Source organism: Podarcis filfolensis (assembly GCF_964270895.1).
Source record: "Podarcis filfolensis genome assembly, chromosome: 8".
Taxonomy (NCBI): Eukaryota; Metazoa; Chordata; class Lepidosauria; order Squamata; family Lacertidae; genus Podarcis; species Podarcis filfolensis.
The window spans coordinates 8659408-8672170 of NC_139611.1; the positions used below are offsets into that span (position 1 = coordinate 8659408).

Below are 12763 nucleotides of genomic sequence, written 5' to 3' on the forward strand. Positions count from 1 at the left end.
AACAAAAAGAGGGGCCGGCGCTGTGTACTCCCTGAAGAAAAAGGCACTGTCAATAAGGAGAATTAACAGGTTAAAACACGCATCAGCTTTCTAAACATACAGGTAGTTTTTCAGCAGAGGCCAAAAAGAGCACAGCAAAGGCCTGGTGTCAAGAAGCAGGGAGTTCCAAAGGGCACATGCTGCCAAACTTAAAGTTAGAGTGTTTACAAATATGGACTGGGCATTATGTGGCACCTATAACAGGGCCAGTTCCACTGAACACAGTTCCCACTTTGAGCCCTGGGGCACATGACACCACTACCCTTTAAAGCAGGGGTCAGCCAACTTTTTCAGCAGGGGGCTGGTCCACTGTCCCTCAGACCTTGTTGGGGAAAAATAATAATAATGCACTATGCCCCACAAATAACCCAGAGATGCATTTTAAATACCGTATTTTTCGCTCCATAGGACGCACCGGCCCATAGGACGCATCAAGTTTTTTTGGGGGGAAATAAAGGAAAAAATTTTTATTTCCCCCCCAGGCGCTTGTGGTGCCGGCAGCGGGGAGAAGCGCTCTTCTCTCCGCAGCCCGCCTTCAGACCAGGTCTGGGGACAGCGGGAAGACGCGCTGCGCCTCCCAGCTGTCCCCGGAGCTTGCGAGGCAGGCAGCGGGGAGAAGCGCTCTTCTCCCTGCCGCCCGCCCTCAGACCAGGTCCGGGGACAGCGGGAAGACGTGCTGCGCCTCCCAGCTGTCCCCGGAGCTTGCGAGGCAGGCAGCGGGGAGAAGCGCTCTTCTCCCTGCCACCCGCCCTCAGACCAGGTCCGGGGACAGCAGGAAGACGCGCTGCGCCTCCCAGCTGTCCCCGGAGCTTGTGGGGCAGGCAGCGGGGAGAAGCGCTCTTCTCCCTGCCGCCCGCCTTCAGACCAGGTCCGGGGACAGCGGGAAGACGCGCTGCGCCTCCCCACTGTCCCCGGAGCTTGCGGGGCAGGCAGCGGGGTCTCCCCTCTCACTCTGCAGGCTTCAGCGAAACCTGCATTCGCCCTATAGGACGCACACACATTTCCCCTTCATTTTTGGAGGGGAAAAAGTGCGTCCTATAGAGCGAAAAATACGGTAAAAGCACACATTCTACTCATGTAAAAACACGCTGACTCCCGGACCGTCTGTGGGCCAGATTTAGAAGACGATTGGGCCGGATCCGGCCCCCGGGCCTTAAGGTTGCCTACCCATGCTTGAAAGTGTTTCTTGCTTGAACAAGCTTTCCCCCCTTTCTCTGAAGGCATCAAAAGCAGAAGTAAAGTGATATCCATCTCCAAAGCCCGTGACTCACATCCTTCCTTCTTCCTTGACTTTTTAACACCATTCCACTTTCCCCCTTGCCCTCCTTTTGCAAGGAGGTGACCTTATCCCCTCCTCTTCCTGCAAGTGTGAGCCAGAAGATGCAACCCAGTGCCAGATCTACGTATAAGCTAAACAAGCTATAGCTTAGTGCCCCACTCTCTTGGGCCCCCCCAAAAAATTAAAGTAAAAAGACCTGGAAGTACATTTCCCAAAAAATAAGATAAAAAATAAATAAAATAAAACCTACATACAGCAATTTTGTGTAGGCTCCTATGGTGTAAGTCAGGTATCCCCAAACTCGGCCCTCCAGATGTTTTGGGACTACAACTCCCATCATCCCTTGCCCTGTTAGCTGGGGATGATGGGAGCTGTAGTCCCAAAACATCTGGAGGGCCAGGTTTGGGGATTCCTGGTGTAAGTAATGGGGCCCGCCTGCTAGCCTGCTCCCTAAATTATCACTGGTTTGCTCATTTCTATATATAGGGTGCTTACATTCTGCTATTTATAATTATTAGTAGTTTGCATCATATATTGACACCTATTATTGTTTCATGTTATAGCAAGTTTCTAGAGACTAGATTATGAGTCTTTGTAAATTGCGTTTCTAAAGGAACTTTTGTTCTTGCCAAATGCCAATGTGTTTGCATTATTAAGTTTGTTATGAACAAAAAATCATTTTAAGTTAGAGCTTAATAATTATTTCACTATTAATATGCTTCTTCTTAATTGTATTTAGCTCATTCACTTAGAACAGGCATGTCCAAAGTCCATTTTGGGGGCCTAATCTGGCCCGCTGCTCAATTTAATCTGGCAGTATATGTCTTGGGATAAAACCCTAAAAAATTGTAAAAGAAGCTCAACAACTTCACCAATCCTAAAAAATAAAGCTCAGCAACTCACGCATGTTCACTTCATCAAATCTGGCCCTCTTTGAAAAAGGTTTGGGCACCCCTGACTTAGAACCGACCACTAATGATACTTCTCATTTGTCGTTGCATAGAAATCCTTGTTACTTTTTTTTTTTTAAGATATTTATTGAAGTTTTACAAAAACATAAGTTTACAAAATAAAAAAGGTCATATAAAAAGAAAAGGATACAAAAAAGAGAACATAGAAAAATACATGAAAAAGAAAAAAGAAGAATAAAAATACAAAATACAAAAGACAAATAGCTAAAAAAGAATTAAAAACAAATCCGTTTTTTGTAATTTTGAACTCATTAGCTTATTTCCTTGGCCTCCTCACACCTCCCCTTTTTGTATTCCCATTTAAATAATCAAATCAGCAAATCCTTACCCTCTTTCGTTTATCTTAACTCTGTATCTTAACATATTATAACTCTATATTTTCATCCATTATCAATTCATTTTTGCATATTCTTATTAACTTTGTTGCTAATGCCACTTATTTTCAATCCAACATCATTTTAACATTCATTAATTTTACAGTGTTTCTGAAGATAGTCTTTAAATTTCTTCCAGTCTTCTTCCACCAACTCTTCTCCCAGGTCTTGGATTCTGCCAGCCATTTCCGCCAATTCCATATAATCCGTCACCTTCATCTGCCACTCTTCCAGGGTGGGTAACTCTTGTGTCTTCCGAAATCCTTGTAACTTTAAGCTTATCAATACAGCTCCAAAAAAGAGAGCTTCAAATATACATTTTTACTTCTCAGTGATAAATTCATCTTTTAAAAAATTCTTTTTGGGGTGTTTTGCAATCATGCATTTTATGGGACAAATAAATAAATAAACCTTGCCTAGAGTGACCACTGGGGATTGGACTTGGGAACTTTTGCTGGCTCCTGAGCTACAGCCCTTCCTAAAATCAGTGTTGTTGATGTTGTTATGTCTTTTGAAAGAATGCAAGAGTCCACTTATGGTTTTCAAGCAAACCATAGCAGCCGCCCCCGCCCCCCGCCCCCCCCCCCGCTTCATAGCAAGCAACATGTTCCTGATGCAAGACACGAATCAGAGCTAGAACCTATTAAAACTCAGATGGTTTAAAAATTATGTGTGGTCCGTTCTGCAATGAATGTTGCCAGACGTTTTCAGAAAAGAGGATAGTGCTGTTTTCCTCTTCCTGAAAAAAAAAACTGCTATGGAATGTTGTAGCATTTATGATTGAAAGTTTAAAGTTAAGATGTAAAAAGAATTATGAAAGTAATTAGATAAATAATTAGATGCAATGTAAATAAAGATAAGAAATTGGAAACTTGAGGGGGCGGGGGGAAGGCAATCAATTAGAATGTGGATATGTTATGTTATTGAAATGGGTTTTTAATTGAGAAAATTTATATACACAAACACACACACACACACACACACACAAGAGAGAGAGAGAGAGAGAGAGAGAGAGAGAGAGAGTGTATATATATTAAGGAAGAGCAGGTCATATGTCCTCAAAGGGTTTTATAGTTGCATGTAAGTGGCTGTGCTCTCCATTTCTTAGGAGAACAAACCCTCCTTCAACCCTCACCTCAAAAAAGGTATTGCAGAATTGGGGGGAAATCCAGAAAAGAGCAACCAAAATGATCAGGGGGTGGAGCGATTCCCCTTTGAGGAAAAGCTGTCCTTTCCCAAATTCTGGAGAGGGGAGAAAACCCAACCTCACAGAGAAGGAGCAAGGAGGATTTCCTATTTGTTGAGAGGGGACAATTCTTCCCCCAAAGAATCCATGTTATTTTAAAAGCTGTGCCACGTTAGTTTTGACATTTGAAGGCCTGCTGCTCCCGTCACATCGCGTTAGGGTGACAGGACCAGATACTTTGTCACCTCAGGTAACATGGCCGGAGTTAGCCAAGTGTGCTGTGAAGGGAGGCAGGCTGGTGAGTCGCGGGGAGAACAGAGGAAGGACACCATCTCAGTGGACAGCCATTCTGCCCCACAATGTATTGCCAAGAGGACTAGCCACATTAGACCAAGGCCAAATTTGCTGGCTGCTCTGCCTGAGGAAATGAAGATGAAGCAGGGACCTGATGGTGGACTCTCCTTCCTTGGAGGTTTTTAAGCAGAGATTGGATGGCCATCTGTCGTGGATGCTGTAGCTGAGATTCCTGCACTGCAGGGGATTCGAACAGAGGACCCACGAGATCCCTTCGAACTCGACAATTCTATGACCCCTTCTGACTCTAGTCCAAGAATCAAGACATGATGCAGCGTCCCTTGGCTCACTCATGGCAGTTGAAGGGTTGAGATGGAAGAGATGGAACTTGGCATTCATCGAGCAGAAAGTCCTGTCCTGTTGACCAAAAGAGGAGATATAGATAGATAGATAGATAGATAGATAGATAGATAGATAGAGGATTAGGGGTCAGCAAACTTTTTCAGCAGGGGGCCGGTCCACTGTCCCTCAGACCTTGTGGGGGGCCGGATTATACTGTAACCAGTGGCGTAGCGTGGGGGGTGCAGGGGGGCCGGCCGCACCGGGCGCAACATCTGGGGGTTAAGGTTAGGGGGCGCAAATCCACGGGTTAGGGGGCGCAAATCCACGGGTTAGGGGTGCAAATTACTTGCCTTGCCCTGGGTTCTGACAACCCACGCTACGCCACTGACTGTAACCCGAGGTACCACTGTATTTTGAAAAAAATAATAATGAACGAATTCCTATGCCCCACAAATAACCCAGAGACGCATTTTAAATAAAAGCACACATTCTACTCATGTAAAAACACACTGATTCCCAGACTGTCTGTGGGCCGGATTGAGAAGGCGATTGGGCCAGATCCGGCCCCCGGGCCTTAGTTTGTGAAATATACTCAGAGTCGCAAAGTGATTTCATGCTCTTTATTCAGCTCATAGTGGTGAGGAGGAATGAATGAAAGTCCCCTCAAGGTATCTGCTTTATATACATTATTTACACAATGGGCTGCACATGATTGGCTAATTCCGGAATTCTACTGTAAGCCAATCAGGTTGTGGATTCACTTCTATCTGGAGCATGATTGGGTGGTTCCTGCCAACCAATCATACTGCTGCATTGTTCTAGGACCAATCAGACTGCTGCATTCTGAATCCTATTGTTCTAGGACCAATCAGACTGCTGCCTTTTGGATCCTATTGTTCTAGGACTAATCAGACTGCTGCAGTTTGGATCCTATTCAACTCAGTACATAACAGTTTGACTACCCACGGTTTAGGACCTCAGGCTCCAGGAGCCACCCTGTAACAGCTCCCCTCCTGAGCACTCTCCTCAGGTGTGGGGAAGAACTCTGCCTAAGAACCTGTAATGCTGGGCACTTAGAGAAGACTGTCCTAAAATGGATGGGCCAAGGATTTAACTCCATGTAAGGAACACTCAAGGCTAAAAACAAGTCTCTCCCACCACTGGAAAACGTTGGTTTCTGTTAAAACCGAGGGCAGAATTTGTGGTTTTGGCAACAGCCAATTTTTACTGAAATTATTTCCAGGAACATCCCCAAAGTTAAAGTTCGGGAGGATAAAACTCACCACCCAAACAAGAACAACATGTCAGAATTTGGAAACACATCAGTGGCAATCTTGCTGGCGCTCGATATTTCGACGCTTAAATTCAGAGTTGAGAAAAGGAGAGAATGGTGGTCAGTTTGGAGAGCAAATCCCAGTGGGGTAGCTGTGTTAGTCTGTTACAGCAAACCTAAAGGGGAAATAAGCTGTCAAGTTATAAAAGCAGCTTTAAAAACAAACCCTCCAAAAAACCCAAGAAGGAAGTATTTGGATGTTATAGCTGGTTCCACACCAAATAGCTACTCCTGACCTCACTAAAAACACTCTCTTTGCATGGCATGCAAGGACCAGGCCATAAATGTTTCCAGGGACTCAACCTTTGATGTGTTTTCTGTCTGGTTCCATGGTTACCAAGGCACTGACGTATAAATGAAGGATGTCATGCCATGGTTCCACACTGGCCTTGCCCACCTGTCCATGGAGCCAGCCAAGGGCGGACCCTTCTGGTGGTAGCACCTCATTAAAGATGATAGCAAGTTGGGTCACAGGCATTCGGACGGGTGGCCTCTGGAGAAAGCAAATTTGGCACTGGCAAGAAGTCTCCCCGGGGTGTTTCCCACCCAACTCAGTGCTAGGTTACCCATCAGACAGGCTAAGCATGTGCCCCAGCAAAGCAAACAAATGAGATACTGTTTCGTTTTTGATTTTTAATAAAGAATTTGAGTATTTATTTATTTTTAAAAGCATTGAAGTAGCCATCATGGGGAAAACCAGATCTACATTTCACTGATGAATTGTCAGCAGATGTGCAGGCCGTATTGCCAAAGAAGTCTCGGTGTTTGGCATGCAGAAGGCACTGCCTTCAATCCCTTGCACCTCCACCTAGGGCTGGGAGAGACTCCTGCCAGAAACCGGGAGAGAAGCTGCCAGTCAGTGCAGGCAATACTGAGGCTATGCTCTCACTTTCTCACTTGGTATAAGGTGGTTTCATACATTCATAAGGTGGCCTGTGTTGTGCATCTATCTATCTATCTATCTATCTATCTATCTATCTATCTATCTATTTTTTTGTATATAATTTTTATTAGTTTCCCATTTAATAATATACAAGCATATCATTGTTAACCACTTTACCTCTCTGGCTCTTTAGAGCCCATCGACTTCCTTCCCTCCCGCCTCATGGCTTTCAAAATCAACCTTTATATCATTGCATTTTATACGTTTTCCAATTCTAATTTCACTCATTACAAAAAGACATTAAAATTTAGATTAAAATAAAATGGGAGAAAGTTTCTCATTACAAGTCTTCAGACAACCCTGCGAGTGATGTTAATTGCTTATTACAGTAATCTTTCAAATATCGTATAAATTTACTCCAGTCCTTTTGGAATACTGGATCACGCTGGTTTCGGATTTTTCCTGTCAGCTTCGCCAGTTCTGCAAAGTCCATCATTTTCATCTGCCACTCTTCTTTCGTTGGTAGTTCTTGTTGTCTGTCTATCATCTATCTATCTATCTATCTATCTATCTATCAATCACATGGGTAGGCAAACTAAGGCCCGGGGCTGGATCCAGCCCAATCGCCTTCTCAAGTGTTTTTACATGAGTAGAATGTGTCCTTTTATTTAAAATGCATCTCTGGGTTATTTGTGGGGCCTGCCTGGTGTTTTTACATGAGTAGAATGTGTGCTTTTATTTAAAATGCATCTCTGGGTTATCTGTGGGGCATAGGAATTTGTTCATTATTTTTTTTTCAAAATACAGTGGTATCTCAGGTTACAGATGCTTCAGGTAACAGACTCCGCTAACCCAGAAATAGTACCTCGGGTTAAGAACTTTGCTACAGGATGAGAACAGAAATCGCGCAGCAGTGACGCGAGAGGCCCCACTAGCTAAAGTGATACCTGTGGTTAAGAACAGTTTCAGGTTAAGAACGGACCTCCGGAACGAATTAAATTCTTAACCCAAGGTACCACTGGCTAGTCTGGCCCCCCACAAGGTCTGAGGGACAGTGGACCGGCCCCCTGCTGGAAACGTTTGCTGACCCCTGTGCCTAAACTTTGGTGTGGAGCCCCTGATCTCCTACCCTTCCACTCCAATTTTCTAATGAATTCTGGAAACTGTAGTCTGGTGGGAGGGGGTGTGTGTGTGTGAGTAAGCGGAAGTCTGTAAACAGGAACTAACACCGGCACCTCATCAGAACACAATCCCTCGAGTTTCCTCAATGGTGAGAAAACCGCTTGCAAGTCTGTTTTTATGCTTCCCGCACAAGGCAAGAAATATTTGAAGGAGGCTGCAAAGAATGATGGCTGCATGTGTTTGCACCTTTCCTGGGGTGCATTGGCTTAAAAAAAAAAAAGACCTGTAAAAAAATATGACTTTGGGGAGGGCAGTGAGACCAAAGAGATGTGCTTTTAAAGAATATATTTTCTCCAGCTCTTTGAAAGTCCTCATTCCATATGCACAGGGTGTGTTTTATAATGCGATGCTTTATGCATCTGCTTTCAGCTGCTCAGCTGCAGAAATGCAAGCTCCAGAGCTGGGTTTTGGCAATGTCATCAGGATCTCAGGCACGCATCGACTTGATTCCCAGCTCCTTTGCTGGCTGAGCTGCTTTTTATAGGTCAGCAGTTGCAAAAGTCCCAGGTCTCCCTCCCCTCTCCCGCCACCACCTCCAATCTTTGTGAAATCAGCAAAACTGTCTCTTTCGTGCCAGCACATGGGATGTTTTGCTTTACATATTCATCTTCTATTCAGCAGCAGAGTCGATTCACATGCTTTTTTAAAAAACAAAACAGGTTGCGTTTCTTGCGAAACCTTTGGCAAAGATCCACAGCCATGCTTGTCAGGACTGCTCATCGAAAGATCCTTGCAGGTGGATCATAACAAAACATTTGTCGCGTCACCCTCGAACTCTTTTTTCACACAGGGCATAGTTAAACTGTGGAACTCACCGCCACAGGAGGCAGTAATGGTGATCAACCTTGTTGTTGTTTAGTTGTTTAGTCATGTCCGACTCTTGGTGACCCCCTGGACCAGAGCACGCCAGGCACTCCTGTCTTCCACTGCCTCCCGCAGTTTGGTCAAACTCATGCTGGTAGCTTCAAGAACACTGTCCAACCGTCTCGTCCTCTGTCATCCCCGTCTTCTTGTGCCCTCCATCTTTCCCAATATCAGGGTCTTTTCCAGGGAGTCTTCTCTTCTCATGAGGTGGCCAAAGAATTGGCGCCTCAGCTTCAGGATCTGTCTTTCCAGTGAGTACTCAGGGCTGATTTCCTTCAGAATGGAGAGGTTTGATCTTCTTGCAGTCCATGGGACTCTCAAGAGTCTCCTCCAGCACCATAATTCAAAAGCATCAATTCTTCGGCGATCAGCCTTCTTTATGGTCCAGCTTTCACTTCCATACATCACTACTGGGAAAACCATAGCTTTAACTATACAGATCTTTGTTGGCAAGGTGATGTCTCTGCTTTTTAAAATGCTGTCTAGGTTTGTCGTTGCTTTTCTCCCAAGAAGCAGAAGTAGACCCATGAAAAACAAATATATAGTGGAATGGTATTGATTGGTTTAAACTTAAGTGGGATTGTAATGAAATTAAAAAGTTTTGGGAAATGATATATAACGAACTGAAGAAAATGTTCCAATTAACATTTGTTTAAAAACCTGAAGCATTTTTGTTAGGGATTGTAGGAAAAGACCTGCCAAGGAAATTGAAAAATATCTTTATGTATGCAACAACGGCGGCAAGAGTCTTAATAGCACAAGGATGGAAGAATGAGGAAATCCCAACTAAAGAACTATGGCAAGAGAAATCGATGGACTACGCAGAATTGGCAAAATTGACACACAAACTACATGACAAGAATAACTGTGATTTTAAAGATGAATGGGAACCCTTTACAAAGTATTTAAAGAAACAACAAAATGAACTGGACTCCTTTGAAGGCTTTGAATAAACATTCACAGACTTTTTATTGATAACACTCAGATAGATAAATTAAGGATCTGTACAGTTTTGTAACATGCAGAAAATAACATAGGTTGATAAACCAGAGAGAGGCGCTGAGGGAAGTCTGGGGGGGAAGAGGAGGGTGGGTTATTTTGGGGGGGAGGGGAAAAACAGAGGGGGGAAATTTAAGGATGATACATTTTTTTGATAAAATGTGATGCTGAAATAATTAATAAAAATAATTTAAAAAGGAATGGTTTAAACATACAAATGATGCGGGCAGCAATTTTAAAATGAAACAATTAAAGTTAAGTTCAGAATTTAGCCCCCCCCCCCCCCGGATGAATTGATTTAAACAGAAAAATAAAATGAGTTTCTTGTTGACGTAGCCACCATTCAAAATCTTGCCTAATCCTGGGTTTCTTTTGATTTACCCTTAATACTGTAAATAGTAAATCTGTGTCCGAATGTTTATGGGAAATAAAATGTTTGACCAAAGGTGCCTCCATAGTGGCATTTCGTATGTGGGACCAATGTTCCCCAATGCGAACCCTGACTTCTCATGTGGTAGAACCTATATATAATAAATTATATGGACATCAAATAAGGTAAACCACATCTTTAGTTCAACATGTACTGAACTGAACATGTGGAAAATCTAAAATTAGACTTATCATCATAGATCTCTTTGATCTGTAGAGAAAATGGGCAGGATGCACATCTACCACACCTGTAATGGCCAGTGGGGCCAAAATTGCCAATGGACCAAGTAAGAGTCATATCAGTGTGAACCAACATGTCCTTGATAGATTTGGTCCCCCTAAGGTCAATTAAAAGGAAATCATCACAACCAGGCATGTTCCACAGAATGTGCCAGTGCTTACGTATGATTCTGATAATTCTATTTAAATAAGCCATATATTCTAACGATCCCGTGACACTGGTATTAGAAGGAGATGTTGTATTTGGAGTGAGTAGTGTAGAACGGTCCTTGATTAAGGATCTTTGCTCCCTAGCAGCTGCCTGAAGGAGAGCTGTCCTTGGAAAACCAAGCTGGACTGGAAACACCCAGAGGTTGAAGGGAAAAGGACTCCATTGGCGCCTTTGCACACACTTTTCACCCGAAGAATTCCTGGTCGTAGTGGAAGTTGACAACCATTCCCAGGAGAGCGATCAGCAGCTGTGGGAAGTTCTGGCGCACAGCTGCCTTGTATTCCTCCATCCTGAGGATGGCGTGCAACAGGCTGGTGAGATGTTGCTGGAAGAGAGAGAGGTGCAAGTCACTTTCCCTGCTTTTCTGCAGAATACAGAAACCCCTCGATATTACCCTGGGAGGAAGGAAGCCATAAAGCAGGTGATTGGTCCTTACCACTTGGGTGGCAGATTCCGCCAAGGGGCTTTGGTAAAGCTGCTTGGCCGTGAGATGGATCAGTTGTTCTTGGTCGGCCGATGCCAAAACCTCCTTCCACACTCTCTGGCAGTCTCTGTGAATGCAAAAACAAGAGTAATGGTCAGATTCAAGTCTTCCGCTTGCTGCCATGCTCCAGAGAGAGGAAATGGCAGCAAGGGCTTTCTGAGCAAGCCCTGCAGCTTGCCAACAATACGATACGATACGATAATACAATAATCTTTATTGTCATTGTCCCATGCAGAACAACGAAATTGAAAAATCTACATAAGACATTCAAAAACCAACAAGCCTGCTATCCCAGCTATCCCCTGGTTAGCCCCCTAAAAACTCTGATACCCAGTGGCGTAGCGTGGGTTGTCAGCACCCGGGGCAAGGCAAGTAATTTGCGCCCCTTAACCCGTGGATTTGCGCCCCCTAACCCGTGGATTTGCGCCCCCTAACCCTAACCCCCAGATGTTGCGCCCGGTGCGGCCGGCCCCCCCTGCACCCCCCACGCTACGCCACTGCTGATACCCCATTTTTAAATACAATATACAGTACTCCCCTAGAGACTCCTTACACTGCGTTTAAAACCAAAATCACATTTGGGTAGAAACTGTTTCTCAGGCGGCTAGTCCTAATCTTTAGTCCCTTAGCCCAGTAGAACCTGGAGGGCTCCATACCCGAAGGGAAACTGGAGGAGGTATTCAACCATTTTCTCCAGGTGGTAGTGTGACAAAATGGACAAAGCGAAGACGGCCATGCTTCTGCCTTGCACTGTAGGCCCCTGGCTGATCTTATAGAAGGCCTCCAGCAGCACCTTCACCTGTCACAGAAAAGGAGAGGGTTGCTTGGAGAGTACAAGGAAGCGGGGCTGTCTGCAGGTGGATTCCTCCATCCCTCATTGAAAGAGGGACCCTTGACCTGTGCCACCACAGCCATCTTCCTTCCAAGGTACCACTCAGGGTCCTTGGAAGTATTGAACCCAGGCAGCTCCAGGGCGCCAGTTCCCCTATCCATTGTGGGCCAAGAGAAGAAGCAACCCAGTCTGCTCCCAGAAGGAGGAGGATTCCCCATTCCTGAATCCATGTTTCTCAGGACCCTTGGCTGAGGTTCTTGTCCTGACGTTGCCAGGCCCCTCTCAACTAACATGTGTCCTGGCCACCCAATGGCATGAGGTTGCCTCCCCTACACCAAAGCGGAGAATCTTCTTCTCTCCTACCTTTGCAGATGCCTTACCTCCACTTTTGTGCCGTCAAACTGCTTGATGAATTCTTGCAGTAAGTGGGAGATATCCAGTGGGTTGAAGCTGCTCTCGACAACCAGGTCTCTGGCCAGGAAGCACATGGTCTCCAAAAGCTGCTCCGCAGGGAGAAAGGCGCCAAAGACCTGAAGCAAGAGAGGAAGATCAGAGATGCCCACAGGGCAGGGCTGGGGAGCAGAAAGCCTCTGCGGAACCCAGAACATGTGGCTTGAGAGACAGCGACTTACCCTGGCAAGATGGTAACAATTATTCACGAATAATTCAGGAACTGGTCCTCTGGTGGATTTGAGGACCTTCTCAGCTGTGAAGATGAGCGTTTGGTTCCATGACGTTCGTGCCAGTGTCTCTGCAAATAATAATAATAATAATAATAATAATAATAATAATAATAATAAATGTTATTTATACCCCGCCCT

The 12763-nt window shown here is 44.8% G+C and overlaps 2 protein-coding genes across 2 annotated transcripts in view; one reads left to right on the top strand and one right to left on the bottom strand.

Moving 5' to 3' along the window:
- Nucleotides 1-12763, top strand: part of LOC310769870 (uncharacterized protein) — a 177017-nt gene that overhangs the window by 144173 nt on the left and 20081 nt on the right. The gene's annotated exons all lie outside the window — the stretch shown is intronic.
- LOC310769881 (uncharacterized protein) lies at nucleotides 9846-12647 on the bottom strand. Its single transcript, XM_083629746.1, has 5 exons — nucleotides 12575-12647; nucleotides 12323-12472; nucleotides 11767-11909; nucleotides 11063-11177; nucleotides 9846-10951 (listed from the first exon to the last, which is right to left on the bottom strand). Exons 2-5 carry the CDS (start codon nucleotides 12428-12430, stop codon nucleotides 10811-10813), a joined length of 507 nt encoding a protein of 168 aa, XP_083485872.1. The 5' UTR covers nucleotides 12431-12472; nucleotides 12575-12647; the 3' UTR covers nucleotides 9846-10810.

What these genes read in the sequence shown, in the direction of transcription:
- LOC310769881 (XM_083629746.1), bottom strand. Translation starts at nt 12,430, where the DNA reads ATGTGCTTCCTGGCCAGAGACCTGGTTGTCGAGAGCAGCTTCAACCCA. An exon ending in CTCCTCCAGTTTCCCTTCGG is followed by an intron (nt 11,178 to 11,766) that starts GTATGGAGCCCT and finishes TTGCATTCACAG; the next exon opens with AGACTGCCAGAGAGTGTGGA. An exon ending in CGGAATCTGCCACCCAAGTG is followed by an intron (nt 10,952 to 11,062) that starts GTAAGGACCAAT and finishes TCTCTCTTCCAG; the next exon opens with CAACATCTCACCAGCCTGTT.